Here is a 26,303-nt window from a genome sequence, read left to right as displayed (position 1 = left end):
AGTGTGAGGTGATACCGAGGTGAGGTGAGTTCCCAGGCCGGGGTGTGTGGTGTGGGGAAGGGAGAGAGATGCAGAAGACGGAGAACTGACGGCCCGCGGCCTTGTACAGTAACGGCAGTCCGGCCCTCCAACAGTCTGAGGGACAGTGAACTGGCCCCCTATTTAAAAAGTTTGAGGACCCCTGGTCTATATGTTTTGGAATATATCTATTTCTAGTACAGTTTTTTGTTTTTCTTCACTGATGCTAGAAAGGAAGCAAGAGCGGGGCAAGCTCTTTGTGGCCACTCACTGGCACTCCTCCCCACTCAGTTGAGCAAGCCTGCCGTTCTCCCTAGGCAGGGCCTTGCAAGAACCATGATGAAAACCAGGTGGCCCTCGCCTGGAACTGTCTGAATGGAAGACTGCACACAGACATGTTCCTTCCGTGTGAAACGTTCTGTGTTGCGCGGCTCCCCCGTCCCAGATCCTGGGAGAAGCCTCCAAACCATGAAAACTTGGCCTTCCCTCCTCTTGTGCTGGCTGGTGCCTGACGCAAACCAGTTTGGCTCTTGGCTGAAACCCCACTCCCCAAGGACCCCAGAGTGAGAGACTGAGCCTCGAGTTGTCTGCAGGCAACGAAGCCCTGCCACCCCCCCCCCCCCCAGCCCCATAGTTCCAGCATTTGGGCTGTCAATCAGCTCTCAGGAGAGCCAGTTTGGTGTAGTGGTTAAGTGTGCGGACTCTTATCTGGGAGAACCGGGTTTGATTCCTCACTCCTCCACTTGCACCTGCTGGAATGGCCTTGGTCAGCCACAGCTCTGGCAGAGGTTGTCCTTGAAAGGGCAGCTGCTGTGAGAGCCCTCTCCAGCCCCACCCACCTCACAGAGTGTCTGTTGTGGGGGAGGAAGGGAAAAGAGATTGTAGGCTGCTCTGAGACTCTGTCCTTGAAAGGGCAGCTTCTGGGAGAGCTCTCTCAGCCCCACCTGCCTCACAGGGTGTCTGTTGTCGTGGAGGAAGAGAAAGGAGATTGTAGGCTGCTTTGAGACTCTGTCCTTGAAAGGGCAGCTGCTGTGAGAGCCCTCTCAGCCTCACCTGCCTCGCAGGGTGTCTGTTGTGGGGGAGGAAGGGAAAGGAGATTGTAGGCCACTCTGAGACTCTGTCTTTGAAAGGGCAGCTGCTGTGAGAGCCCTCTCAGCTGCACCCACCTCACAGGGTGTCTGTTGTGGGGGAGGAAGGTAAAGGAGATTGTGAGCCGCTCTGAGACTCTTTGGAGTGGAGGGCGGGATATAAATCCAATATCTTCTTCTTCTTCTCTCTCCAAAGAAGAGATCAACCAGATCCTAGCAGATCTAAGCCACTCTGTCAGGCAGGGTTGGGGGAGGAGGAACAACAACTGCAGCCCAAAAATGCAGACAAATATTCCAAAACACGTTTTATTTTTGCATCCACCAAGTTAAACCAACGACCTCCGTATCACAAAATCTCCGCAGGATGCAGGCACTTGAGAGCGGCAGCCGCTTCTGCAGGCCGCAAGAGGCGAAGGGAGAACCCGCCTGGCCGTCGCCAAGGTAACAGTCATTCCATGGAAAGGCCCCGTGTCACTCCCATCTGACGCACAACGGGGCCTGCTTGCAGGAAAGGCACTTGGGATCGCAACCCGTCGACTTAAGATCAGTCTGCTGACCAAACGTGGTCGGAGAGTAAGAAGAGCTACAGCAAAAAAGCTGGGGAAGAAGGAATAACGGAAGAGGATTCTTTGGAAGTCCCAGACAACCAGCCGCCCCGCAGGGGAAGGCGAAGACCGATGCTCAGCAGTGGCACCGACATCGGCTTGCAGTGTAGAGCCACACGTGTGCTTCCAACCTTGTTGAGCCCATGGGCGTTCTCACACCGTGCGGGGGGTGGGGCCAGCCACCAAATGATGCGTGGTGATGGCAGTGGTCGCGCGGGCGACAGTTAAAAAAAAATCTGCACGGCCAATCAAATCTCCAGTGGCCAGGGCTGTGTTTGTAGCAGGACCTCCTTTGCCTATTAGGCCACACCCCCTTGGTGTAGCCAATCCTCATGGAGCTTGCAGGGCTCTTCGTACAGGGCCTGCTGTAAGCTCCAGGAGGATTGGCTACATCAGGGAGGTGTGGCCTGATAGGCAAAGGAGGTCCTGCTAGAATTCCTTACAGGGCTCTTCGTACAGGGCCTACTGTAAGCTCCAGGACTGGCTACATCAGGGGTGTGTGGCCTAATAGGGAAAGGAGGTCCTGCTAGAATTCCTTACAGGGCTCTTCGTACAGGGCCTACTGGAAGCTCCAGGAGGACTGGCTACATCAGGGTGTGTGGCCTAATAGGCAAAGGAGGTCCTGCTAGAATTCCTTACAGAGCTCTTCGTACAGGGCCTGCTGTCAGCTCCAGGAGGACTGGCTACATCAGGGGTGTGTGGCCTAAAAGGCAAAGGAGGTCCTGCTAGAATCCCTTACAGGGCTGTTCTTACAGGGCCTACTGGAAGCTTCAGAGGACTGGCTACATCAGGGGTGTGTGGCCTAAAAGGCAAAGGAGGTTCTGCTAGAATCTCGTACAGGGCCTGCTGTAAGCTCCAGGAGGATTGGCTACATCAGGGGTGTGTGGCCTAATAGGGAAAGGAGTTCCTGCTACAAAAAAAAAAAGCCCTGCCAGTAGCCAATCAGAAGCTTGCTGGGCAAAAATCCCACCTGGCCCCACCCACTTTCAAAAAGACACCAGGAAAGGCGTCGGTAGAGGTCACAGCCGTTAGGGCCTCTGTTGTGCATCGTCGCTGGATGTGGCACGCCCTCAGTTCGCAGGATCCCCATTCGGGGCCCGGAAACGGGACTCCATGAAGCCCTGCACTGCTGCACCACAACAGCCGCCGAGTCAGCTGCACAAAACCTTCTACCCAAAGAAATGGGCGAGTCTTTGAGGCAGCAACAGGGCTCTTGCGTTGTTACCCTGCCTGCTCAAGGTAGGAGAACTTCCCTGCAAGGACCCCTGAAACCTGGAGAGCCCCCAGCCTTCTCTGCCAACGACATCAGGGCCGCTGGCTCTGGTCTGCAAACCTTGACCGGTCTCGGCTCTCTGGGCTTTGGGGCACAGACGTTTCCGGAAGCGGAAGGCGATTAAGGGGAGAAGAAAGTCTGATGTCTTTTATAGGGCACAGGTTGGAGTGATGAGAAAATGCCATCTGTATTTATATACTTGCTTCCGATTGTACTGCGGCCCCTTTACGCAGAGTGGCAAAGCAGCAGTACTGCAGTCCTGTGGTCTGAACTCTCTGCTCACAACCTGAGTTCAATTCCAGCGGGAGCTGGGTTCAGGTAGCCGGCCCAAGGATGACTCAGCCTTCCATCCTTCCGAGGTCGGTCAAATGAGGACCCAGCTGGCTGGGGGGAAAGTGTAAAAGACTGGGGAAGGCAATGGCAAACCACCCCGTCAAAAGTCTGCCGTGAAAACGTTGTGAAAGCAACGTCACCCCAGAGTCGGAAACGACTGGCGCTTGCACAGGGGGCCGTTCCTTCCTATTTTGAGTTTCACCAAACGAAGAAGAACCTGCCCCATTTAAAAATATGCCAGATGGCTCCAACCAGTATCCGTTCTGCTGCCTCCAAGAGTAGGGGAGGAAAAGGGACACTGCTCCAAGCTCCTGGCTGGCACCAAACAGGCACTTGAACAAAGGCAGAGGTTGCTGCGTTTCCTCCCTGGCCCAAAGGAGAAGCACTCTATTCAGAAGCACAGTTCGCCACCATCCCCCAAAACAAACAAACAAACTCGGGGCCAGAGCATGAGCCCTCCCCCACCCCGCCTTTGGTCAGTTCACTCAGAACCCTCTGAGGACAACAAAGAATGTGGGTGTTGACTCTGATGAAGCCGGGTTCTAAAGGCTGCAGTCACACATGCTAAATAGCGCACTTCCAATGCCCTTCCCTACTGTACTGTACTGTGCGAACGGGGAAAATCCAGTTGGAAAGGGCACTGAAAGTGGATTGAAAGTGCATTATTTAGTCCAGGGGTCCTCAAACTACGGCCTGCGGGCCAGATGTGGCCCGCTGAGGATGTTTATGCAGCCCGCCGGGTTATGGCAAAATCAGACCGGAAGTGACGTTCGACCTAAACTCGCGTTAGCAACACACACTTCCGGCACTGGGCTGAGGCGGCAGAGACAGAGTGTGAGGTGATACTGAGGTGAGGTGAGTTCCCAGGCCGGGGTGTGTGGTGTGGGGAAGGGAGAGAGATGCAGAAGACGGAGAACTGACGGCCTGCGGCCTTGTACAGTAACGGCAGTCCGGCCCTCCAACAGTCTGAGGGACAGTGAACTGGCCCCCTATTTAAAAAGTTTGAGGACCCCTGATTTAGTCTGTGTGATTGCAGTCCAAGACTCCCAACACTGCACAGAATTCCAGAGGGAGAAGGGGCCATATAAGCCGGCGGTGGCCAAACTTGCTTAACGTAAGAACCACATAGAATAAAGTTTCAGAAGTTTGAAAGCCGCAAGACACGAACATCAGATGCTTGAGAGCCTCAAGAGAGGCAGGCAGACACCAAATAGATGGGAGGAGGGGGAGAGGGGGGAAAGAAAGCAACTTTAAACGCATTCTCCAAGCCGCCAGCTGGTTTAGCTTGAAGAAGTCGTTTAAAGAGAGAAATGCCTTCTCCAAGCTGGCCAACGGGTGGTGGGGGCCTTCAAGAGCCACACGATGTGTGCGGAAGAGCCACGGTTTGGCCACCCCAGATATAGGCCATCTTATCCAGCTCCCTGCTCAAGGTGGGCTCACATCACAGGAAATATATATATCTGTGTGTGTTGGAATGCAAGCTCTGAGTCATCCCTCCTTCTGCCCCACAGGGGACGATATCTCTGAATTACAGGGACTGGGCAGACACACCAAGAGGAGACTGCCCCACAGCAGACAGAAGACTTCTTAAAGCAGCCCCAAGGGAACTGCTTGGTGGTCGAGGAGGGGGCTCAGGGATCGTCCCCACCTACGGCTCAAGAGCATTTCAGCGCAGAGGGGCTTCTGGGGTGGCAGAGCTTCCAGGAGGAAACAAGGCCTTCTTTGGGGATTCTGCTGAAGGGGGGCTTGTGCATCCCAGAGCCGGGAGGAGGTAACCGCGACCGAGGCTGTTCACACGGTCGTCCCGAACAAGCTCTGGCCTGACTCCTGATCATCGTCGCACAGAGAAAAGTCTTTGGAGTCCAGGCCGAGGGTACAGTTTGTCTCGAGAAAGAGGCCGCAATCCAGAGAGCTGTCCTGGCTCTGGGTCCCCGGCACGGGGCTCAGGCGCTCCCCTTCGGCCATGTAGGCCAACAGATTGTCCAGGACGGGCCGGCTGCGGCAGATCTTGGTCAGCAGCTGACTCCGGTGCTTCAGGTGGGCGATCAAGGCGTCTTTCTCTTGGAGCAGCCCCAGGAGCCTCTGCACGTTCTCCTCGGAGGAGAGCAGCTTCTCCTCCAACGTGGCCAACTCCCTGCAGAGGGAAAGGAGAGAACATAAGAACAGAAGAGAAGCCATGTTGGATCAGGGCAAAGGGCCATTCAGTCCAACACTCTGTGTCACATAAGAGAAGCCATGTTGGATCAGGCCAATGGCCCCTCCAGTCCAACACTCTGTGTCACATAAGAACATAAGAGAAGCCCTGTTGGATCAGGCCAATGGCCCCTCCTGTCCAGCACTCTGTGTCACATAAGAACATAAGAGAAGCCCTGTTGGATCAGGCCAATGGCCCCTCCAGTCCAACACTCTGTGTCACATAAGAACATAAGAGAAGCCATGTTGGATCAGGCCAATGGCCCCTCCAGTCCAACACTCTGTGTCACATAAGAGAAGCCCTGTTGGATCAGGCCAATGGCCCCTCCTGTCCAGCACTCTGTGTCCCATAAGAACATAAGAGAAGCCATGTTGGATCAGGCCAATGGCCCCTCCAGTCCAACACTGAGTCACATAAGAACATAAGAGAAGCCCTGTTGGATCAGGCCAATGGCCCCTCCAGTCCAACACTCTGTCACATAAGAACATAAGAGAAGTCATGTTAGATCAGGCCAATGGCCCCTCCAGTCCAACACTCTGTGTCACATAAGAACATAAGAGAAGCCATGTTGGGTCAGGCCAATGGCCCATCCAGTCCAACACTCTGTGTCACATAAGAACATAACAGAAGTCCTCTTGGATCAGGCCAATGACCCATCCAGTCCAACACTCTGTGTCACACAATGGCCAAAAAAACCAAGTGCCATCAGGAGGTCCATCATTGCAGCCAGGACACTAGAAGCCCTCCCACTGTGCCCCTCCAAGCACCCAGAATACAGAGCATCACTGCCCCAGACAGAGTTCCAACAATACGTTGTGATTAATAGCCACTGATGGATCTCTTCTCCAGATGTTTCTCCAATCCCCTCTTGAAGCTGGCTAAGCTTGAAGCCGCAGCCACCTCCTGTGGCAGGGAATTGCATGTGTTTGTCACCCTTTGGGTGAAGAAGGACTTCCTATGATCACTTCTAACCCAAAAGGCCCATGAGCTGAGTCTCAGTAGCAATCTCTGCTGGGGCTGCTGGGAGTTGTAGGCAAAAAAACATCTGGAGAGCTACCCTTGGCCACCCTTGAATCCTGTTAAAAATCCGCAAGGAAATTACAAAGCATAATTGCAAAGCATGACTTGACAGCCTTTCCTCCCTGCCGCCTGCAGAGGAGCTGCCCTTCCGGGGGATGCAGGGCGGGTCCTTGCCAGTGGTGGCCCCGCGCCTCACCTGTCCTTGTCGTCACTGAGGCTGCGCAGGGCGCCGCGCATCTCGTGGTCCTTGCGGATGAGGCTCTGGGCCTGGCCGCGCACCGTCTCCTCCGCCGCGGCCAGGCGCCGCTCCAGCTCGGCCACGCGCCCGTGCAGGGCCGCCAGGTGGGCGTTGGCCTCGCGGATCTGCACCGGCGTGGGCGCGCAGGCCAGCGGGGGCGAGGACATGGCCGCGGGAGGCTCCCTTCCGGCGGAAGCCCCGCCTCCCTCGCGCACTTCCTTCCTGCCTCCCCGCGCGACGCCCCCATTGGCCAGCCCTCAGCCGCGCCCCCGTCTCGCTCTCGCTGCCGCCCAAGTCTCGCGGGATCTTGGAAGTGGCGCTGCCGTTGCCATGTCCGGCTACTGGGACATCCCGGAGGGCACCGACTGCCCGCGCAAGGCCTGGCTCTTGGGACGCCTCGGCGCAGGCCTCGGTGAGGGGAGGGGAGGAACGAGGGGCGGGAACCAGGCCTGGGGAAGAAGGAGGCCGCTCCCTCCCCTCTCTTAGGCTCATAGAGTGGGAAGGGACCTCCAAGGTCATCTAGTCCAACCCCCTGCGCTATGTCTTTACCTTAGGCTTGCCAAGTCCAATTCAAGAAATAGCTGGGGGCTCTGGGGGTGGAGCCAGGAGACTTTGGGGGTGGGACCAGGAGACTCTGGGGTGGAGCCAGGAGCAAGGGTGTGACAAGCATCATTGAACTCCAAAGGGAGGCCTGGCCATCACACCTTTTAAACAACTTCCCTCCATTGGAAATAGGGTTGCCAAGTCCGATTCAAGAAATATCTGGGGGCTTTGGGGGTGGAGCCAGGAGCAAGGGTGTGACAAGTATCATTGAACCCCAAAAGGAGTTCTGGCCATCACACCTTTTAAACAACTTCCCTCCATTGGAAATAGGGTTGCCAAGTCCGATTCAAGAAATATCTGGGGGCTTTGGGGGTGGAGCCAGGAGCAAGGGTGTGACAAGTATCATTGAACCCCAAAAGGAGTTCTGGCCATCACACCTTTTAAACAACTTCCCTCCATTGGAAGTAGGGTTGCCAAGTCCAATTCAAGAAATATCTGGGGGCTTTGGGGGTGGAGCCAGGGGACTGAGGGTGGAGCCAGGAGCAAGGTTGTGAGAAGTATCATTGAACTCCAAAGGGAGGCCTGGCCATCACACCTTTTAAATAACTTCCCTCCATTGGAAATAGGGTTGCCAAGTCCGATTCAAGAAATATCTGGGGGCTTTGGGGGTGGAGCCAGGAGCAAGGGTGTGACAAGCATCATTGAACTCCAAAGGGAGGCCTGGCCATCACACCTTTTAAACAACTTCCCTCCATTGGAAATAGGGTTGCCAAGTCCGATTCAAGAAATATCTGGGGGCTTTGGGGGTGGAGCCAGGAGCAAGGGTGTGACAAGTATCATTGAACCCCAAAAGGAGTTCTGGCCATCACACCTTTTAAACAACTTCCCTCCATTGGAAATAGGGTTGCCAAGTCCGATTCAAGAAATATCTGGGGGCTTTGGGGGTGGAGCCAGGAGCAAGGGTGTGACAAGTATCATTGAACCCCAAAAGGAGTTCTGGCCATCACACCTTTTAAACAACTTCCCTCCATTGGAAGTAGGGTTGCCAAGTCCAATTCAAGAAATATCTGGGGGCTTTGGGGGTGGAGCCAGGGGACTGAGGGTGGAGCCAGGAGCAAGGTTGTGAGAAGTATCATTGAACTCCAAAGGGAGGCCTGGCCATCACACCTTTTAAATAACTTCCCTCCATTGGAAATAGGGTTGCCAAGTCCAATTCAAGAAATACCTGGGGACTTTGTGGGTGGAGCCAGGGGACTTTGGGGGCGGAGCCGGGAGACTTTGGGGGCGGAGCCGGGAGCAAGGTTGTGACAAGCATAATTGTACTCTAAAGGTAGTTCTGGCCATCACATTGAAAGGGACTGTCACCTTTGAAATGCTTTCCCTCTATTGGAAATCATGATGGATGGGGGCACCTTCTTTGGGGGCTCATAGCAGTGGACCCCCAGGTCCAATCCTTTTGAAACATGGAGGGTGTTTTGAGGAGAGCTACCAGATGCTGTACTGAACATTTGGTGCCTCTAACTAAAAAAAGAGCCCCAGATACCCAACAATCAATTCTCCATTATACCCTATGAGAATCGATCTCCATAGGGAATAATGCCCAACAGACATCCCCCCCCCCCCGCTTTCTGATGACCCTGAAGCGAGGGGGGAGGGTCTCCAAACTGGGGGATCCCCTGCCCCCACCTGGGGATTATAGCAAAACTATAGGATCTTACTGCACAGCTGTGTAAATAAAAACCACTAAGAGACACCATAAATTTTAAACAACGAGACAGTGTAATGTAGAGGTCAGTGGTGTAATGACAAAACTTGCACGTAGAACTTCAAATAGAAGAGCATGTAGCAAAAAAACATAAACAGAAAACAATTCAAAAGCAGTCTTGGAAATCTTACAGACATGTCCTGAACCTTGTTGGTCTCCTGTGAATGTATTGTAAAAACTGGGCTCCAGTGATAAATAAGCCTCCAAACTGAAGAAAGACGGATGAAACATCTTGATATCTAGAACAGACATCTTTGGAAGGGCTTCCTTTAGTTCTATGAACTAAATTCTGGACTATTGCCACTCCTTTGTGATTGGAAAGACTGCATTTGAACTGTGTTCTGTTTTTGTTTTTTGCTACATGCTCTTCTATTTGAAGTTCTGTGTGCAAGCTCTTTCAGGACACCACTGACCTCCACATTACACTGTCTCGTTGTTTAAAATGTATGGTGTCTCAGCGGGTTTTTTTTTATTCACACACCCACCTGGGGATTGGCAGCCCTCGTCAAGGGAGACACCTGCAGTGCCAGAGCCCCCGCTGTGTGGGAAGTGGGCTGATCCCCAAGGGAAGGGAAGGGAAGGGAGGGCCTGTTGCGGGACTCCCGCCTGATCTTAGAGGCTTTCCGCGCTCCCTCCCTCTGCCACGAGCACCTTCGCTCGTCCTCATGTTTGCAGCCCCAAGTCCTCCCATCAACATCAACCTGAATAAGGCAGGAGTCCAGGAGCACCTTTAAGACCCACAAAGTTTTATTCGGAAATGTAAGCTTTCGTGTGCCTTTTGTTGTTCAGTCGCACAGTCGAGTCCGACTCTTTGCGACCCGCTGGACAAAGTCACGTCAGGCCCTCCTGTCTTCCACCATCCTCTGAAGTCTGCTCAAATTCGTGTTAGTTACATCAGTAACGCTGTCCAGCCATCTCCTCTTTTGCATCCCCTTCTTCTTTGGCCTCCTGTCTTTCCCAGCATCAGGGTCTTCTCCAGTAAGTGCTCCCTTCTCATTGGGTGGCCAAAGGATTTGAGCTTCAGCTTCAGCATCTGACCTTCTAGGGAACAGTCTGGGTTGATTTCGCTTCTCCAGACGAGGAGTGAGGTACAAGTGAGCAGCGCTACATAGACTTAGCTGGTGGGGTTTAGAATGCAAAGTGGTACAAAGTTAGAATCCAATAGCACTTTGCATTCTAAACCCCATTAGCTAGATGTAGCTCCGCTTACTGTACCGCATTCCTCGTCTGAAGAAGTGTGCAACAATTGTGACTGGGGAGGAGCGCTTGGGAGGTAGGGCTCGCTTCTTCAGAGGCATCCAAAGGGCTGAGCAGGGACATATGAACATATGAAGCTGCCTTATACTGAATCAGACCCTCGGTCCATCAAAGTCAGTATTGTGTTCTCAGACTGGCAGCGGCTCTGCAGGGTCTCAAGCGGAGGCTTTTCACACCTATTTGCCTGGACCCTTTTTTGGAGATGCCGGGGATTGAACCTGGGACCTTCTGCTTCCCAGGCAGATGCTCTACCACTGAGCCACCGTCCCTTCCCTGCTCTCCAGGGTCTCAAGCTGAGGTTTTTCACACCTCTTTGCCTGGACCCTTTTTTGGAGATGCCGGGGATTGAACCTGGGACCTTCTGCTTCCCAAGCAGATGCTCTACCACTGAGCCACCGTCCCTCCCCAAACACAAAAGCTCCTCTCCCTGCCACAAATTTTGCTAAGCCTTTAAGGCACAACTGGACTCTTGCTCTTTTCTATTCCTTTTAGAGGAAAAAGTCTCTCTGCTCACACTGCTGCATAGTAGGATTTAAATTTCCACCCCACAAATGTTCGCTGCCCGTGGGCTTTTTGCTGTTTTTGGGTTTTTTTAAGTTGTAGTAAATTTAACTCTGATTTGACTCGGTTGGTTTCGTTTTCAAACCTGATCTGCGGATGCAGAGTTCTTGGGTTTCTAGTGTCCCCATGCCTAGAGATGTGACGGCCCGAAAAAATTCAGGGGGAAAAAACGGGTTTTTTCTGTTTTTTTTCCTGAAGTCTTTTTTTTGGGGGGGGGGGGGTTCCAAAAAATTGAAAAAAGAAACAAAAAAAATTGATTATCGAACGTTTTATTTTAACATGATGGATAAAATATTTTAAGACGACTTGAGTTTGATCCCGGAGGAAGCTGGGTTCAGGTAGCCAGCTCCAGGTTGACTCAGCCTTCCATCCTTCCGAAGTCGGTCAAATGAGTATCCAGCTTGCCGGGGGGGGGGGGGGGGGGAAGCATAAAAGACTGGTGAAGGCAATGGGAAAACAGTAAAAGAGTTCAGGGGATTGTTGCTCCATTTGTTACAATTACAAATATTTAAAAAGTGAATTCTGTTTGTAATAATTGTTTGGATATGCTATATTTTTAATAAGCCAGTTGTGATAATTGCATGCCAAGTGAAATTGTCCGTTGTCATATTTTATGTTCCTAAAGTAACAGAATGACTTTCAATGTGGAAAAGGAAAAAATTAGTGCTAATGTAGCATTTTTTTTCAATTTTTCCAAAAATTTCCGGGTTTTTTTCCCAAAAAAAAAAAACCCAGTAAAAAACCTGGGTTTTTTTTTCCGAGCTTCAAAATTTCTGGAAATTTTATATCTCTACCCATGCTTGCAAGTCATGATGACCTCCAGCGACCCCTACTGGGGCATGAAGAACATTCCGAGAAGTGGTTTGTTACAGCCTGCTTTAGCCTCCCGACCCTGGTGTTCTCTGGAGGTCTCCCATCCAAGTACCAGCCAGGGTCGGCCCTGCTGAGCTTCTGAGATCTGACGAGACTGGGATTGCCTTGGGCAGCTATCTAGGTCAAGGTTGGAGTAATGATTTTTGTTTGATTATTTTCCAGTGAATTCTCTCTCATTTAGATCATGCCAGTTCGAGAGCCCCGTGGCGCAGAGTGGTAAAGCTGCAGTACTGCAGTCGGAGCCCTCTGCTCACGACCTGAGTTTGATCCTGGCGGAAGCTGGGTTCAGGTAGCCGGCTCCAGGTTGACTCAGCCTTCCATCCTTCAGAGGTCGGTAAAACAAGTACCCAGCTTGCTGGGGGGAAAGCGGAGAGGACTGGGGAAGGCAATGGCAAACCACCCTGTAAAAAGTCTGCTGTGAAAACGTTGTGAAAGTAACCCCTGAGTCGGAAACGTTGTGAAAGTCACCCCTGAGTCGGAAACGACTGCTGCTTGCACAGGGGACTACCTTGACCTTTTTAGTTTGAGGGTAGTTTAGTTTGGGGAAGGGACAGTGACTCCTTGTCGGTGTTGTCTGGATTATTTAGGTTGGTCTCCCTCAGTGATGTTGATGGAGGGTTTGGGTTGCAAAAATGTTCCAGCCAGGCCATTGGAAAGTGGAAATGCCCCCAGCGTCATCTTGCAGGGGATGACGGAATCTGGGATCTGACCTCTTTTGAAGAAGTCCTGTTTTGGTAAGTGGGACGTGGGCAATGAGCAACCTACATTGAATCTCTCATTTGGGGGCAAAGTGAGTGAATGAGACGTGGCAGTATTTGGATGAAAACTCTGCCCTTGGCCTATTTCAGCCTGGATTCAAGCTAGGATTCAGGGCCAAAATACCCATTGTGGCCTCGGTCGATGATCTTCAAAGGGTAATCCATTGCCACTGATATTGATATTCAGTAGCTGTTATTGGTCTTGACCGGGAGTGGCCAAACTGTGGCTCAGGAGCCACACGTGGCTCTTTCACACATATTGTGTGGGCTCGAAGCCCCTGCTGCCCCTTCAGCTGCCTTGGAGAAGGCATTTCTCACTAATCGGCAGCTTGGAATAGGCATTTAAAGTCACTTTCTATCCACCTTTCCCTCCGTCTTTCCCCTCCCCGTCTATTTGCCTTCCTTCTTTCCTCCCTGTCTTGTGGCTCTCAAACAGTGGATGTTTACTTTTTGTGGCTCTTATGCTAAGAGCCAGTTTGGTGTAGTGGTTAAGTGTGCGGACTCTTATGTAGGAGAACTGGGTTTGATTCCCCACTCCTCCACTTGCACCTGCTGGAATGGCCTTGGGTCAGCCATCGCTCTGGCAGAGGTTGTCCTTGAAAGGGCAGCTGCTGTGAGAGCCCTCTCCAGCCCCACCCACCTCACAGGGTGTCTGTTGTGGGGGAGGAAGGGAGAGGAGATTGTAGGCCGCTCTGAGACTCTTCGGAGTGGAGGGCGGGATATAAATCCAGTATCTTCATCTACCTCACAGGGTGTCTGTTGTGGGGGAGGAAGGTAAAGGAGATTGTGAGCCGCTTTGAGACTCTTCGGAGTGGAGGGCGGGATATAAATCCAATATCTTCTTCTTCTTAAACAGCTTTGGCCAGCCCTGGTTTTGACAGTGAAATTTTGATAGATTGGTGGCAGGCAGTGCCTTGGATAAAAGGGACTGCTCTCCAATAGGCTTTGTTCTTTCTTGTTGTCAGGAAACAGAGTTGCTGGCAGAGAGGCAGAATCGGCCTTTAAGGTTTTTAAACAGAGGCTAGATGGCCATCTGACAGCAATAAGGATCCTGTGGATTTAGGGGGAGGGATTTGTGAGTTTTCTGCGGTGTGTAGGGGGTTGGACTAGATGATTCTGTAGGTCCCTTCCAACTCTAGGATTCTATGATCACCATCTTCAAGTACTTGAAGGGCTGTCATATAGAGGATGGTGTGGAATTGTGGCCTCAGAAGGTCGGACCAGAACCAGCGAGTTGAAATTAAATCAAAAGAGTTTCCGACTCAACATTAGGAAGAACTTCCTGACCGTTAGAGCGATTCCTCAGTGGAACAGGCTTCCTTGGGAGGTGGTGGACTCTCCTTCCTTGGAGGTTTTTAAACAGAGGCTATATGGCCATCTGACAGCAATGAAGATCCTGTGGATTTTGGCGGGGGGGTGTTTGTGAGTTTCCTACATTGTGCAGGGATTTGGACTAGGTGACCGTGGAGGTCCCTTCCAACTCTATGGTTCAATGATTCTATGTTCTTATGAAGACCAAGTCCTATGAAGAAAGGTTGAGGGAGCTGGGCATGTTTAGCCTGGAGAGGAGGCAGCTGAGAGGTGATAGGATCACCATCTTCATGTCCTTGAAGGGCTGTCTTATAGAGGATGGGGTGGAATTGTTTTCTGTGGCCCCAGAAGGTTGGACTGGAACCAATGGGTTGAAATCAAAAGAGTTTCTGGCTCAACATTAGGAAGTACTTCCTGACAATTAGAGCAGTTCCTCAGTGGAACAGGCTTCTTCCTCAGGAGGTGGTGGGCTCTCCTTCCTTGGAGGTTTTTAAACAGAGGCTGGATGGCCATCTGGCAGCGATGAAGATCCTGTGAATTTAGGGGGAGGTCTTTGTGAGTTTCCTGCCTTGTGCGGGGGGGTTGGACTAGATGACCCTGGAGGTCCCTCCAATTCTAGGATTCTATGACAGCAATGAAGATCCTGTGAATGTAGGGGGAGGGGTTTGTGAGTTTCCTGCATTGTGCAGGGGGTGGGACTAGAGGACCCTGGAGGTCCCTTCCAACTTTATGATTCTGTGAATCATCTCCATGTGGAAGCAGCTTCCAATTAACAAGCTGCGGACTTTGCAGCTAGTTCAGAAAGGATGTCCACCCCCCTCCCCCTTCTGTATTCCAGCACGAAGCAGCCTTTGCAGGAGTGACTTGCAGAAGGAGAGGGGAGAGTCAGGGCTAGGACCTGGTTTCCATCTGAGGTATCATTCTGGCTTCCCTTGGCAGGCTGACGTAAAGATTACAGCAAGAGAATCTATGGGAAGCGCTTTGAAACACCGGTCCAAGACAAATGCAAAAGACTTTTATTCGTGGGCACAAAACAACGTTTGAGCCCAATAGCAGCTTTAAGACCAACAGAGTTTGATTCTGGGTATAAAACAGTGCCCACGAACGCCGATACGCAGAATAAAAATTCGTTGGTCTTCAGGGTGTGCAGCTGGACTTATGCTATGTTCTGCCAGTTCAGATCAACCCGGCTACCTTCCTGAATCTATCTTCGTGGCCACAAAGTTTACATGCCTTATTTTCAAGTTATAAGGGCTCTGGTTCTTTGGTCTAGCAGCCCAAGGGTGGCCAAACTGGGGCTCGGGAGCCACGCATTGCTTTTCCACATATTGCTTTTCACAGAAGCAGAGAGAAGGGTGCTCCAAAGAGTGATGGTGAGAGCACAGAAGATTTGTGGATGCTCTCTCCCCTCATTGGTGGATCTGTATAATATGGGATGTAAAAGGAAGATACAAATGATCTTAAGGGACCCTTCACATCCGGGCCACTTGCTATTTGAGATCTTACCGTCAGGTAGACGATATAGAGTGTGGAAGGCTAAGACAAATAGATTCAAGGGCAGCTTCTACCCAAGTGCCGTGGTTAGGCTAAATGCAGGGTTATGAATGGTTATTTGTTTTCAGATGCATTTAAATGGTCTATGTATATGTCCTTTTTTGGGGGGTGTTGATGTGTTAGTATGTTTGTGGAAGAGCACCTCATTTCGTTGCTCTCATTTTCTTTTTTGAGAACAATGACAATAAATTTATCTATCTATCTATCTATCTATCTATCTATCTATCTATCTATCTATCTATCTATCTATCTATCTAATCTATCTATCTATATCTATCTATCTATCTATCTATCTATCTATCTATCTATCTATCTATCTATCTATCTATCTATCTTGTGTGGCTCTCAAAGCCCCCACCACCCCATTGGCCAGCTTGGAAGAAGGCATTTGTCTCCTTAAATCACTTCTCCAAGCCAAGCCAGCCGGCAGCTTGAAGAAAGCATTTAAAGTTGCTTTCTTTCCACTTCTCCCTCCCCATCGATTTTCCTTCCTTGCTCCCTCCCTTCCCTTTCCCCCCTCCCTTGCGGCTCTCAAACATCTGATGCTTATTCCGTGTGGCTCTTACATTAAGCAAGTTTGGCCACCCCTGGTCTAGCCTTTTCCCCCTTTTGTTAAAGAAGCTGATTTCTTCTCCCTTCCTGTAGGTTTGCTCGGTTCAACTTACCACATCATTGTGTTCCCGCCGGACACAGCTCTGCAGGCGGTCCAGAGGGCCACGACAGCTACCGTCACAATGGGTAAATCCCACACTGGCTGCTTTGGGGAAGGGGTTGGAGGAGACACAGACTTGGATCTCCGCTCTGAGTGACCCCGTGTCAAGAGCTGCGTCTTGCCACGATTGCATTTCTTACGTATTCATACCCTTCTATTCTGATTTTGCCATGTTATCATGGCTGGAGTATTTTCATGCTTTGCTTTAATTTGGTCAGCCCTCATTAATCACAGCGGCCCCGTGGCGCAGAGTGGTAAAGCAGCAGTACTGCAGTACTGTGGTCTGAACTCTCTGCTCATGACCTGAGTTCTATCCCAGCAAAAGCTGGTTCAGGTAGCCGGCCCAAGGTTGACTCAGCCTTCCATCCTTCCGAAGTCGGTCAAATGAGTCCCCAGCTTGCTGGGGGGGGGGGGGGGGAAGTGTAAAAGACTGGGGAAGGCAATGGCAAACCACCCCGTAAAAAGTCTGCCGTGAAAACGTTGTGAAAGCAACGTCACCCCAGAGTCAGAAACGACTGGTGCTTGCACGGGGGACCTTTCCTTTTCCTTTCCATTAATCATCGTGGCACAGAGTGGTAAAGCAGCAGCACTGCAGTACTGTGATTTGAACTCTCTGCTCACGACCTGAGTTTGATCCCAGCGGAAGCTGGATTCAGGTAGCCGGCTCGAGGTTGACTCAGCTTTCCATCCTTCCGAGGTCGGTCAAAGGAGTCCCCAGCTTGCTGGGGGGGGGGGGGGGGAGAAGTGTAGAGGACTGGGGAAGGCAATGGCAAACCACCCCGTAAAAAGTCTGCCGTGAAAACTCTGTGAAAGCAACGTCACCCCAGAGTCGGAAACGACTGCTGCTTGCACGGGGGACCTTTCCTTTCCTTTCCATTAATCACACCTCTTAGATGTAAATCAAATTAGGGTTTACTGAATGATTCCTTGTTCGCCGCATTCCCCAGCGGCATGCCCCACTCCACCCCCTGCTTTGGCCGCATGCGTCGATCCAGCCTCATAGCCAGAACCACCCCGTCTCTGCGACCCTGATATAATTCTCACAGCAAGTTGTGGGCCGATATTAAGCATGAAATTATCCCCATTTCTCAGGAGGGGAGAAGAGGGAGGGGGAGCTGGAGGTCTTGGGCAGCGCCCCCCCCCCAGTTCAAAGCTGGAGACTGAAGACACCAAGAGGGCAATCGTGTGCCTGTTGGTTATTGGGATGCCTGGGAGTAGAGAAATGGAACACTTCCCAGGAGGCGCGCATTCCCTTTTAGTTCCAGGGGCAAGCGAGGAAGTGCTTCTGCTGATCCCCTGGGTCTTCCCCCCCCTGAGGTGGATTTGTGGGCTGCGCTGCAAAACCACAGCTGAGAAAATACATTGTTGTTTTCATTTCAAATAAGAAACCTGAAAGGCTGGCGTTTTAAAATGTCCTAGTCTTCAGCCCAGACCTCGGATTCAGCAGGAGCTCAGAAGAGCGCAGCTCCTGAACCTTTCTGAGGGTTCCCCCCTCTTCCTCCCCTCCGCCTTGTCCATTGAATAGGAGGTGCAGCTGCAGAACAATCCCTGGATGAGCTCCACCACCTGTTTTTCTACAAAGCGACCCCTGCTTTAGTCCTAAATGTTAGCAAGGATTGTGGTCCTTCCAAGTGCGCAGGGGGCACGGTGATACCCAGTCTTGGGGGCCTGCCTTTCTGAATAAGCACCGATGTGCCTTTTGCGGGTGTCGGTGTTTCTGCCAGGCTTGCATTTCCTCTGGCTCGGAGCCTGCAGAGGAGGACGGAACGGGACACAAGCCTGCTCTGGCTTCCTCCCGCCCTGAGGAAATAACACCTGCCCTGTTTGGGTCTTTTTTTGCAGCTACTCTAGGAGCCGTCTTTGGGGTGACCGCGTGCCTCAGCGCACAGATCCGAGATGCGCCGGATGACCCCGTGAACTACTTCATCGGCGGCTGCTCGACCGGCATCATCCTCGGAGCCAGAGGTCAGTCTGAGCGGCCGAAGGAGCTGCCGATGGAGCAGAGGGCCCTGCTCTTTGACCTTGCAGGCCACACCCCTGCTCTGCGCCCGCACAGCCTTGCCACACTTGTCCAGGCCCTGAAAAAGCCCAGGCTGATGGCACGGCTCCTGCTGGTTGACGGAACGGCCTCCTGGCTTCCAGCTAGGAGAAAGCGAGCAGATTTGGCTGCGAATCCGCCAAGATCTTTTGCCAAGTGTCATTCTGTTTTGGGGGGCCCCAATTCATGTGCCGGCTTTAACCAGCAGAGCCCCAAGCAGCCTGAGGTGGAAGGAATTCTTGTTCCTGTATGAACTTGCTTTGATAATTCTGCAGATTCTGTAATCATGATATTGTCTAGTCTGGATGTGGGTTGTTTCATGTTTCTGTAAGGTTTTAATGTAAGCCGCCCATAGCCTGCTTGCGGGATAGCAAAAAAAGGATAAAGGTAGTTCCCCGTGCAAGCACAGGTCGTTTCCGACTCTGGGGTGACGTGGCTCTCACAGCATTTTCATGGCAGACTTTTTATGGGGTGGTTTGCCATTGCCTTCCCCAGTCCTCTACACTTTCCCCCTACACTGGGGACTCATTTGATCGACCTCAGAAGGATGGAAGGCTGAGTCAGCCTCGAGCTGGCTACCTGAACCCAGCTTCCGCCAGGATCGAACTCAGGTTGTGAGCAGAGCTTAGGACTGCAGTACTGCAGCTTTACCACTTTGCCCCACGGGGCTCTTAACCCATGGCGCAGAGTGGTAAAGCCGCAGTACTGCAGTCCAAACTATCTGCTCACAACCTGAGTTCGATCCCAGTTCAGGTAGCCGGCTCCAGGTCGACTCAGCCATCCATCCTTCCGAGGTCGGTCAAATGAGTCCCCAGCTTGCTGGGGGGAAAGTGTAGAGGACCGGGGAAGGCAATGGCAAACCACCCTGTAAAAAAGCGGAAGCTGCTTCAGGTAGCCGGCTCCAGGTTGACTCAGCCTTCCATCCTTCTGAGGTCGGTCAAATGAGTCCCCAGCTTGCTGGGGGGAAGTGTAAAAGATTGGGGAAGGCAATGGCAAATCACCCTGTAAAAAAGCGGAAGCTGCTTCAGGTAGCCAGCTCCAGGTTAACTCAGCCGTCCATCCTTCCGAGGTCGGTCAAATGAGTCCCCAGCTTGCTGGGGGGAAGTGTAAAAGACTGGGGAAGGCAATGGCCAACCACCCCGTAAAAAGTCCGCCGTGAAAACGTTGTGAAAGGAACGTCAGCCCAGAGTCAGAAACGACTGGTGCTTGCGCAGGGGACTGCCTTTACCTTTTTTGCAGGATAGGGCGAGGTATAAATTGAAAAATTAAATTAAGAGGCATTTGCTAGACCAAGTCTGAAAGTCCGTCTAGAATCATAGAGTCGGCAGGGCTCATGCAGGCCATTTTGCTTAGTGCAGGATCAGCCTTAAAGCAGCCCTCATCTGTGTTCATCTGGCTGCTGCTTGAAGGCTCCCAGCGAGGGGGGAGTTCACCACCTCCTGAGGCAGCTGATTACAATGCTGAACTTCTTTTACTGTCAAAAAACCCACCCCAAAACCTACTGTCCAGCTGGTACGTTCTCCCCTTTGTTTAAACCCATCGTTGTGAGTCCTCTCCTGCCAAAATGGAAAGCTCCCTGCTCTCCTCTTAAGCGACAGCTTTTCAGATACTTCAAGAGAGTGATTCTGTTCCCCTCCCAACGTCCTCTTCTCCAGAGTGAAAGTTCCCAAGGCTTTCCTCCTAGGGCTTAGTCTCCAGGCCCGTGGCCGTCCTCGTTGCTCTCTTCTGGGCCCGCTCCGTTCTGCCCACTGGGTCTAGAGCCCTGTTTCCTGATGGGAGAAAGGCGGACGGAGAGTGTCCCGAATAGCTAAAATCCCAAATCCACCAGTGACTTGTGTGCTGGAGGCCCTCGCTAGAGCACTGAGGTCAGACCTTCCCTTTAGCACAGGGGTGGGGAACCCTTTTTCTGCCAAGGGCCATATGGATTTTTTTAAAAAAAATTTTGAAAAGCTTTATTAATATAAAGTTCAAGGTACAATAGTGATGAGACATCAACAGATGTGTAGCATGCACCAATATAAAATAGGGAAATGGAAACATACAACCTTAGCTATTAAAGGCTAATTACGACATTAGTTGACATGACATCAAAATAGCATGGCATGAGTCATTAGGGTTCCTGCTGTCCTTTATCAATAAAGGGACGCCATTTGCACATAAAGTCTAGGGAAGCGGTTTGGGAGGAGCAACGAGGATCCAAATCATAGGCGAGCTTATCTAAGACAAAATAATCCCACGATTTCAGCCACCATGCCTGTCTCGAAGGAGGAGTTTGTTGCTTCCAAACCAGGGCAATTGCGAATTTAGCTGCTACGAACGTGTGTGAAACTATGGAAATATGGATATTTATAACATCATTCGTGGACCACGCAAAATTATCAACTTAAAAAAACAGTGCTCCGCCGAGGGAGAATGATTTCAGGCCAGCAAAATTAATGCAAATAATTGTTTTTCTATTTGAAGTCATGTGGGGAGAGCCTAATCTGGCGCGGGCGCACACACACACACACACACACACACACACCCAGCCTGCTGTGCTAGGCAAATGCATAGGCCCAGGGGGGGAAAGCCCAGCAGGAACTCAGTAGCATATTAGACCACATCCCCTAATATTAGCATATTAAGTCACGCACTCATTAGCATATTAGGTCACACCATCTGAGATAATCAAGTGCAAACTGAACTGGGACAGTAACTTTTCCAGGCCCTGCAGCAATTCTGGCCGAACAGCCAGCCAGGCCCCAGGGAGGCTGCTGCACAGTACATCGGGGCCCTATGATCCCTGCCTGGCCCTGGGGAGGCTGCTGCACAGCGTGGCTGGGCCCCATGATCCTTGCTGGCCAGCCAGGCCCCAGAGAGGCTGCCGCATGGCTCGGTTCGGCCCAGCAATCCCCGAGGGCCACACCAAGAGACCTTGAGGGCCGTGTATGGCCCTTGGGATGGAGGTTCCCCGCCCCTGCTTTAGCACGTGGTAGAAGTGAGGTATAATTCCTCTGAGCGCAGAGTCTCCACTTAGCGCTCCTGGCTAATAACCAATAACGGATTGGGTAAGTTCCCGGTGCCCCCAACTTCAGAGGCCCATCCAGAAAGGAGAACGTCCTGCTGCTCTCCTGAGTCGGGCTGGGTCCTCGGGGTGAGGGTGCTGCACCCCTTTTGCTGAGGGAAAGAGTTCGCTGTGATCTTGGGCCAGTCTTCCTCAGTGCCGGACTATCTCACAGGGTTGTTTTCAGGATAAAATGAAGGGCAGGGGGCACGCGCACGGCCTCGGTGTCTGGAGAGACTGAACGGTGCCTCTTAAATCTGTTGTCTGTTCCCAGACCAAGGGAGGCCAGAGTGTGCTCCACACGAGCGACGGCCTTCTCAGTGGCAGCACCAACAATGTGGAACGCCCTCCCGGAGGCCATAAGGGATCTGTGGCACCTCTCCCAGTTCCGCAGGGCCTGCAAAACTGAATTGTTTCGACGGGCCTTTAATATCTAACAGGAGAGGATTGCCACTCTACACCAGGGGTCCCCAAACCATGGGCTGTGGACCTGTACCGGTCCATGTCCTGTTAGCAACCGGGCCATGAGTTGTATAATTATTTCATTATATATTACAATATAGTAGTAGTAATATTTACATCCTGCCCTCCACTCCAAATTTCTGAGTCTCAGAGCAGCCTACAATCTCCTTTCCCTTCCTCCCCCACAACAGACACCCTGTGAGGTGGGTGGGGCTGAGTGGGCTCTCACAGCAGCTGCCCTTTCAAGGACATAGTCTCAGAGCAGCCTACAATCTCCTTTCCCTTCCTCCCCCACGACAGACACCATGTGAGGTGGGTGGGGCTGAGAGAGCTCTCACGGCAGCTGCCCTTCCAAGGACAACTCTCGGGAGAACTATGACTGACCCAAGGCCATTCCAGCAGGTGCAAGTGGAGGAGTGGGGAATCAAACCCGGTTCTCCCAGATAAGAGTCTGCAAACTTAACCACCACACTAAGCTAATAAAAATAATGTGCACAGTTGCATCATCCCGAAAACATCGCCCAGTCCCTGGAAAAATTGTCTTCCACAAAACCGGTCCGTGGTGCCAAAAGGGTTTGGGACCGCTGCTCTACACTACCAAGTTGCATCATTTGTGAGGCATTATATCCACCACAAGGGGTCGCTGTCAGAAGAAAGAAAGTGATGATCCCGCCTATTCTGAACTTTGAGTACCACCACGAAATGTACTTTAATCGTTAATTTTATTGTTTCATATTCAGATTATTTATTATTACAGTACATAACTAATAAAAAACAATTTAAGAAGCCAATCCATTCGAATCCGATGTACAAAGTACTCAAACATTTAGGCACGGTTGTTACAGTAGAATAAAAATGTTTGGAAAAGGGAGTTTTGCAGAATTTTAAACTATACAAAAAGGAGTAATTTGTAAATCACAATTTGTAATTTTAAATTGTGTTTTGATTGACTGTTTTTGTTGTTCAGTCGCACAGTCGAGTCCGACTCTTTGCGACCCCCTGGACCAAGTCACGCCAGACCCCCTTGTCTTCCACCCTCCTCCGAAGTCCGCTCAAATTCGTGTTTGTTACATCAGTAACGCTTTCCAGCCATCTCTTCTGCCGTCCCCTTCTTCTTTGGCCTTCTGTCTTTCCTAGCTGTGCTGTTAGCTGCCCTGAATCCACTTGCGGAGAGGGCGGAACAGAAAACTAAAGTAATAAGTCACTAATAAATAAAAAATTAACGCTGACAGCAAGCGGAGGGGTTATGGGGGTGGGGGCAAGGGAGTTTGCCTGCAACGCCGTGGCGCTCTGGCCCTTCTGCCCCTCCGATGAGACGCTGCCATCTTGACGCCTCTCGCTTGGTGCGTCGCGTTCTGCTTTGCAAGTCGTCTTATGCTCGGCTTCTGGTTTTTAACCTTTCTAGCCGAAAGGCAGAACAAGAGCTCGTTAAATAGCCGCAACCTCACCGGCTGTTTGGTTTGTGCTAGAAAATGCGGCTTCCAGGTCAGGCTCCGCAGATCCGTTCTGATGGGGAGGGGGGGCTCCGCTCTGGCTCTTGTGTTGGAGGGGGGGGGGAAGAAGCTCCTTTGACTAGACAGAATGGATCCCTGGGACTGCTCTCTTTCCCCCCATAAAAAGAATGCTCCATTTTCGAGTTGCGACCTCATTTTCAGACTAAAAAGGAAGCTCCCGTTTCTTAACTTTGCTAGGGTAATTAAAAAGAGGTGCCCCAAGACGCTTGGGTGTTGTTTGGCCTAGAAGAGCCTACAGGAGCTGGGCCCTTTCTCCTGTCTGTTTGGGCCTTGGTGGGCCAGAGGCCCTTGGGCAAAGAGTCCTGGGAAATGGCCTCCCTGTAAGATGCGAAGCCAAGAAGCAGTAGCCAGAAAAACTTCTTTTCAAAATGAACGGCACTGGGAACAGAACCAATTGCCAATATCAAGGGCTCTTTTTTGCAGCAGGAATTCCTTTGCATGTTAGGCCGCACCCCCCCTGAGGTAGCCAATCCTCCTGGAGTTCACAGGGCTCTTACAGGCATCTGTTTTGGCATCTATTTTGGGCTTCTTGTAAGAGCCCCGTGGCGCAGAGTGTTACAGCTGCAGTACTGCAGTCCTAAGCTCTGCTCACGACCTGAGTTCGATCCCCGGCAGAAGCTGGGTTTTCAGGTAGCTTGCTCAAGGTTGACTCAGCCTTCCATACTTCCGAGGTCGGTAAAATGAGTCCCCAGCTTGCTGGGGGTGGGGGGGAGGGTGGAAGTGTAGAGGTCTGGGGAAGGCAATGGCAAACTACCCCGTAAAAAAAAAAAAGTCTGCTGTGAAAACAGTGTGAAAGCAACGTCACCCCAGAGACGGAAACGACTGGTGCTTGCACAGGGGACCTTTCCTTTTCTACAGGGCCTACTGTGTAAGCTCTTGGACGACCGGCTACATTAGGGGTGTGTGGCCTAATATGCAAAGGAGCTCCTGCTACATAAAAAGCTCTGCCAATAATGAATGCACGTAAAGAAGACTGCAGATTTATACCCCGCCCTTCTCTCTGAATCAGACTCAGAGCGGCTTACAATCTCCTACTCCCCCTACAACAGACACCCTGTGAGGTGGGTGGGGCTGAGAGGGCTCTCACAGCAGCTGCCTTTTCAAGGACAGAGTCTCAGAGCAGCTTACAATCTCCTTTATCTCTTTCCTCCACAACAGACACCCTGTGAGGTGGGTGGGGCTGAGAGAGCTCTGACAGAAGCTGCCCTTTCAAGGACAACTCCTGCAAGAGCTATGGCTGACCCAAGGCCATTCCAGCAGGTGCAAGTGGAGGAGTGGGGAATCAAACCCGGTTCTCCCAGATAAGAGAGCCCTGGCTGACCCAAGGCCATTCCAGCAGCTGCATTCCAGTGGAGGAGTGGGGAATCAAACCTGGTTCTCCCAGATAAGAGTCCGTGCACGTAACCACTACACCAGACCGGCTCACGAAAGATGACAGGAAAACGGGGAAGGAGTCCTGTCCCTGTGATGCTAGTTCTGACCTCTCCTTTTTCTCTTTTTCAGCTCACAGCGCTTCCACCGGCACAGCGGCGTGTCTCGGCCTCGGCCTCGTGGGTGCATTTACTAAAATGGCCAGGGTGGAGGGCTGGCAGATTTTCCCTCCCAAAATGTAAGCCCGGAGCTTCCCCAAGAAAAGTCACGCTGTGTGCCCCAGCCCCGTCCACGGAAGATGGAGCATGTGGAGAGGCTGCTCCCTGGCTGCTCCCTGCCCGGACGGCTGGCGCTGGTGTGCAATTAAGACTGGTCTTTGTGATGATGGAAACTTCAGTGCAAATAAAGAGCCCGCCACCTCGAGTCCTTCATCCCTCCAAAGTGAAGCTGCTGGAGCCGGGGTGGGTGGGCGGGCAGAACGGCTGGGTCGATTCCCAGCAAGCCGCATCCATGTCTGGATCGGCTAATTGAGGCTTCTAGACCTTTTGTGCTTCTAGGGCAGGTGATTAAAATCTTTAAAAACTAAAAGCTTTTTTGAAATGCCAAAAGGGGGTGGTGGGGTTTTGAGGGGTGGGTGGGTGGGAGAGGGCCAAGAGGTGATCAAGAAAGAAAGGCTGCTCTCTCACTTGTTTGTTCAACCTGACTGAAGCACATGAGAACTAGTTTCGTCAAGGGCCTGGTTTGCGTTCCCTCTGGGGGGATGGGTGCCTTGGCAAAGGCCAAAAGGGGGGTTCTGGGTTGTTCCCGGGTTGTTTTCTGAGAGTTGCCGGCCTGGTGCTGGAGAATATCGCTTGTGGGTCCTGCAAAAACCGTGACTGGCAAGCGGGGCTGCCCTGCCCCAAATCTCAGAACACAATCCTGGCTTTGAAGCCTTTGTTTCCACCAGCCTTGAAAAAGGGGGCACCGTGACACGCTTTGGAGGCCTGCCGCTCCGTGTCTCCAGCGGGGCCGCTGGAGAGGCCGAATGTAACTCAGAACGGCGGGGGAAACCCTTTTCTCACCCTAGCTTCTGGAAGCGGGCCGCTCTTGTGGCAGCTGGCATCTATTTTGGGCTTCATCCCCAATTAAGACAACCTGACGCTGGGAGGTCAGGCTCTCCGGCGGGACGAGGCCTAGAAGTCACTGTGACTTTGAGGAGTCAAAACGCACGTCCTGCGGGGAAGCAGCCGAGAAACCCCGTTTATTTCTCCCTGCATGCAGCTCGCGGGAGGGGGGGCGGGGGGAGGCGTGCCGCTCCTTCCCCAGGTAGCTCCCCCTTCTTGGGAGAGGGTGTCTGGAATGTAGCAGGGCTTGTTTCTGCGCGTACCTGTCTAGGAAGGTACCTGGAGGCTGATGAATTGGGGGAATCGTTTGAGCAGGTGGGGCATCACTGGGGGCGGGGGGACAGAAATGCCAGTCCTTGGGAGTTCCGTGGATGCGGTCTGCAGGCATCTCCTGCGTAGAAGTGGGTTGCCACGGAAGAAGCGGGTGCTTGGCCGTGGACACTTCCTGTCTTGAAGGTGCCTTTCAGCTCCCGCCGGGAAAGGAGGCGCTTGTGGAAGGAAGGCTGCAAGGCTCACTCTGGAGGGCATCGGGGCCACAGGGGACACGGGTGGGACCCCGCAGGGAGCAACCGGTGGTCTGGGTTTCTCGGAGCGGGATTTACAAACAAGGAAGGGAAGCAGGAGTCAAGTGGCACCTTTAAGACCAATTTTTATTGGGAACGTAAGCTT

The 26,303-nt window shown here is 52.0% G+C and overlaps 2 protein-coding genes across 2 annotated transcripts; one reads left to right on the top strand and one right to left on the bottom strand.

Annotated features, from left to right (window-relative positions):
• Positions 1 to 5,084: 5,084 nt before the first annotated feature.
• Positions 5,085 to 6,936, bottom strand: VMAC (vimentin type intermediate filament associated coiled-coil protein). The gene is made up of 2 exons (XM_060233421.1): positions 6,728 to 6,936; positions 5,085 to 5,451 (listed from the first exon to the last, which is right to left on the bottom strand). Exons 1-2 carry the CDS (start codon positions 6,934 to 6,936, stop codon positions 5,109 to 5,111), a joined length of 552 nt encoding a protein of 183 aa, XP_060089404.1. The 3' UTR covers positions 5,085 to 5,108.
• Positions 6,937 to 6,986: 50 nt separating this feature from the next.
• NDUFA11 (NADH:ubiquinone oxidoreductase subunit A11) lies at positions 6,987 to 25,119 on the top strand. Its single transcript, XM_060232750.1, has 4 exons — positions 6,987 to 7,181; positions 16,037 to 16,129; positions 17,946 to 18,068; positions 24,664 to 25,119. The coding sequence occupies exons 1-4, from the start codon at positions 7,100 to 7,102 to the stop codon at positions 24,771 to 24,773; spliced, it is 408 nt and encodes a 135-aa protein (XP_060088733.1). The 5' UTR covers positions 6,987 to 7,099; the 3' UTR covers positions 24,774 to 25,119.
• The last annotated feature ends 1,184 nt before the right edge of the window (positions 25,120 to 26,303 follow it).

This window comes from Heteronotia binoei, chromosome 2, assembly GCF_032191835.1.
Source record: "Heteronotia binoei isolate CCM8104 ecotype False Entrance Well chromosome 2, APGP_CSIRO_Hbin_v1, whole genome shotgun sequence".
NCBI lineage: Eukaryota > Metazoa > Chordata > Lepidosauria > Squamata > Gekkonidae > Heteronotia > Heteronotia binoei.
Note: the sequence above shows the minus strand (reverse complement) of the source record. Positions and strands in the feature narration are given on the sequence as shown.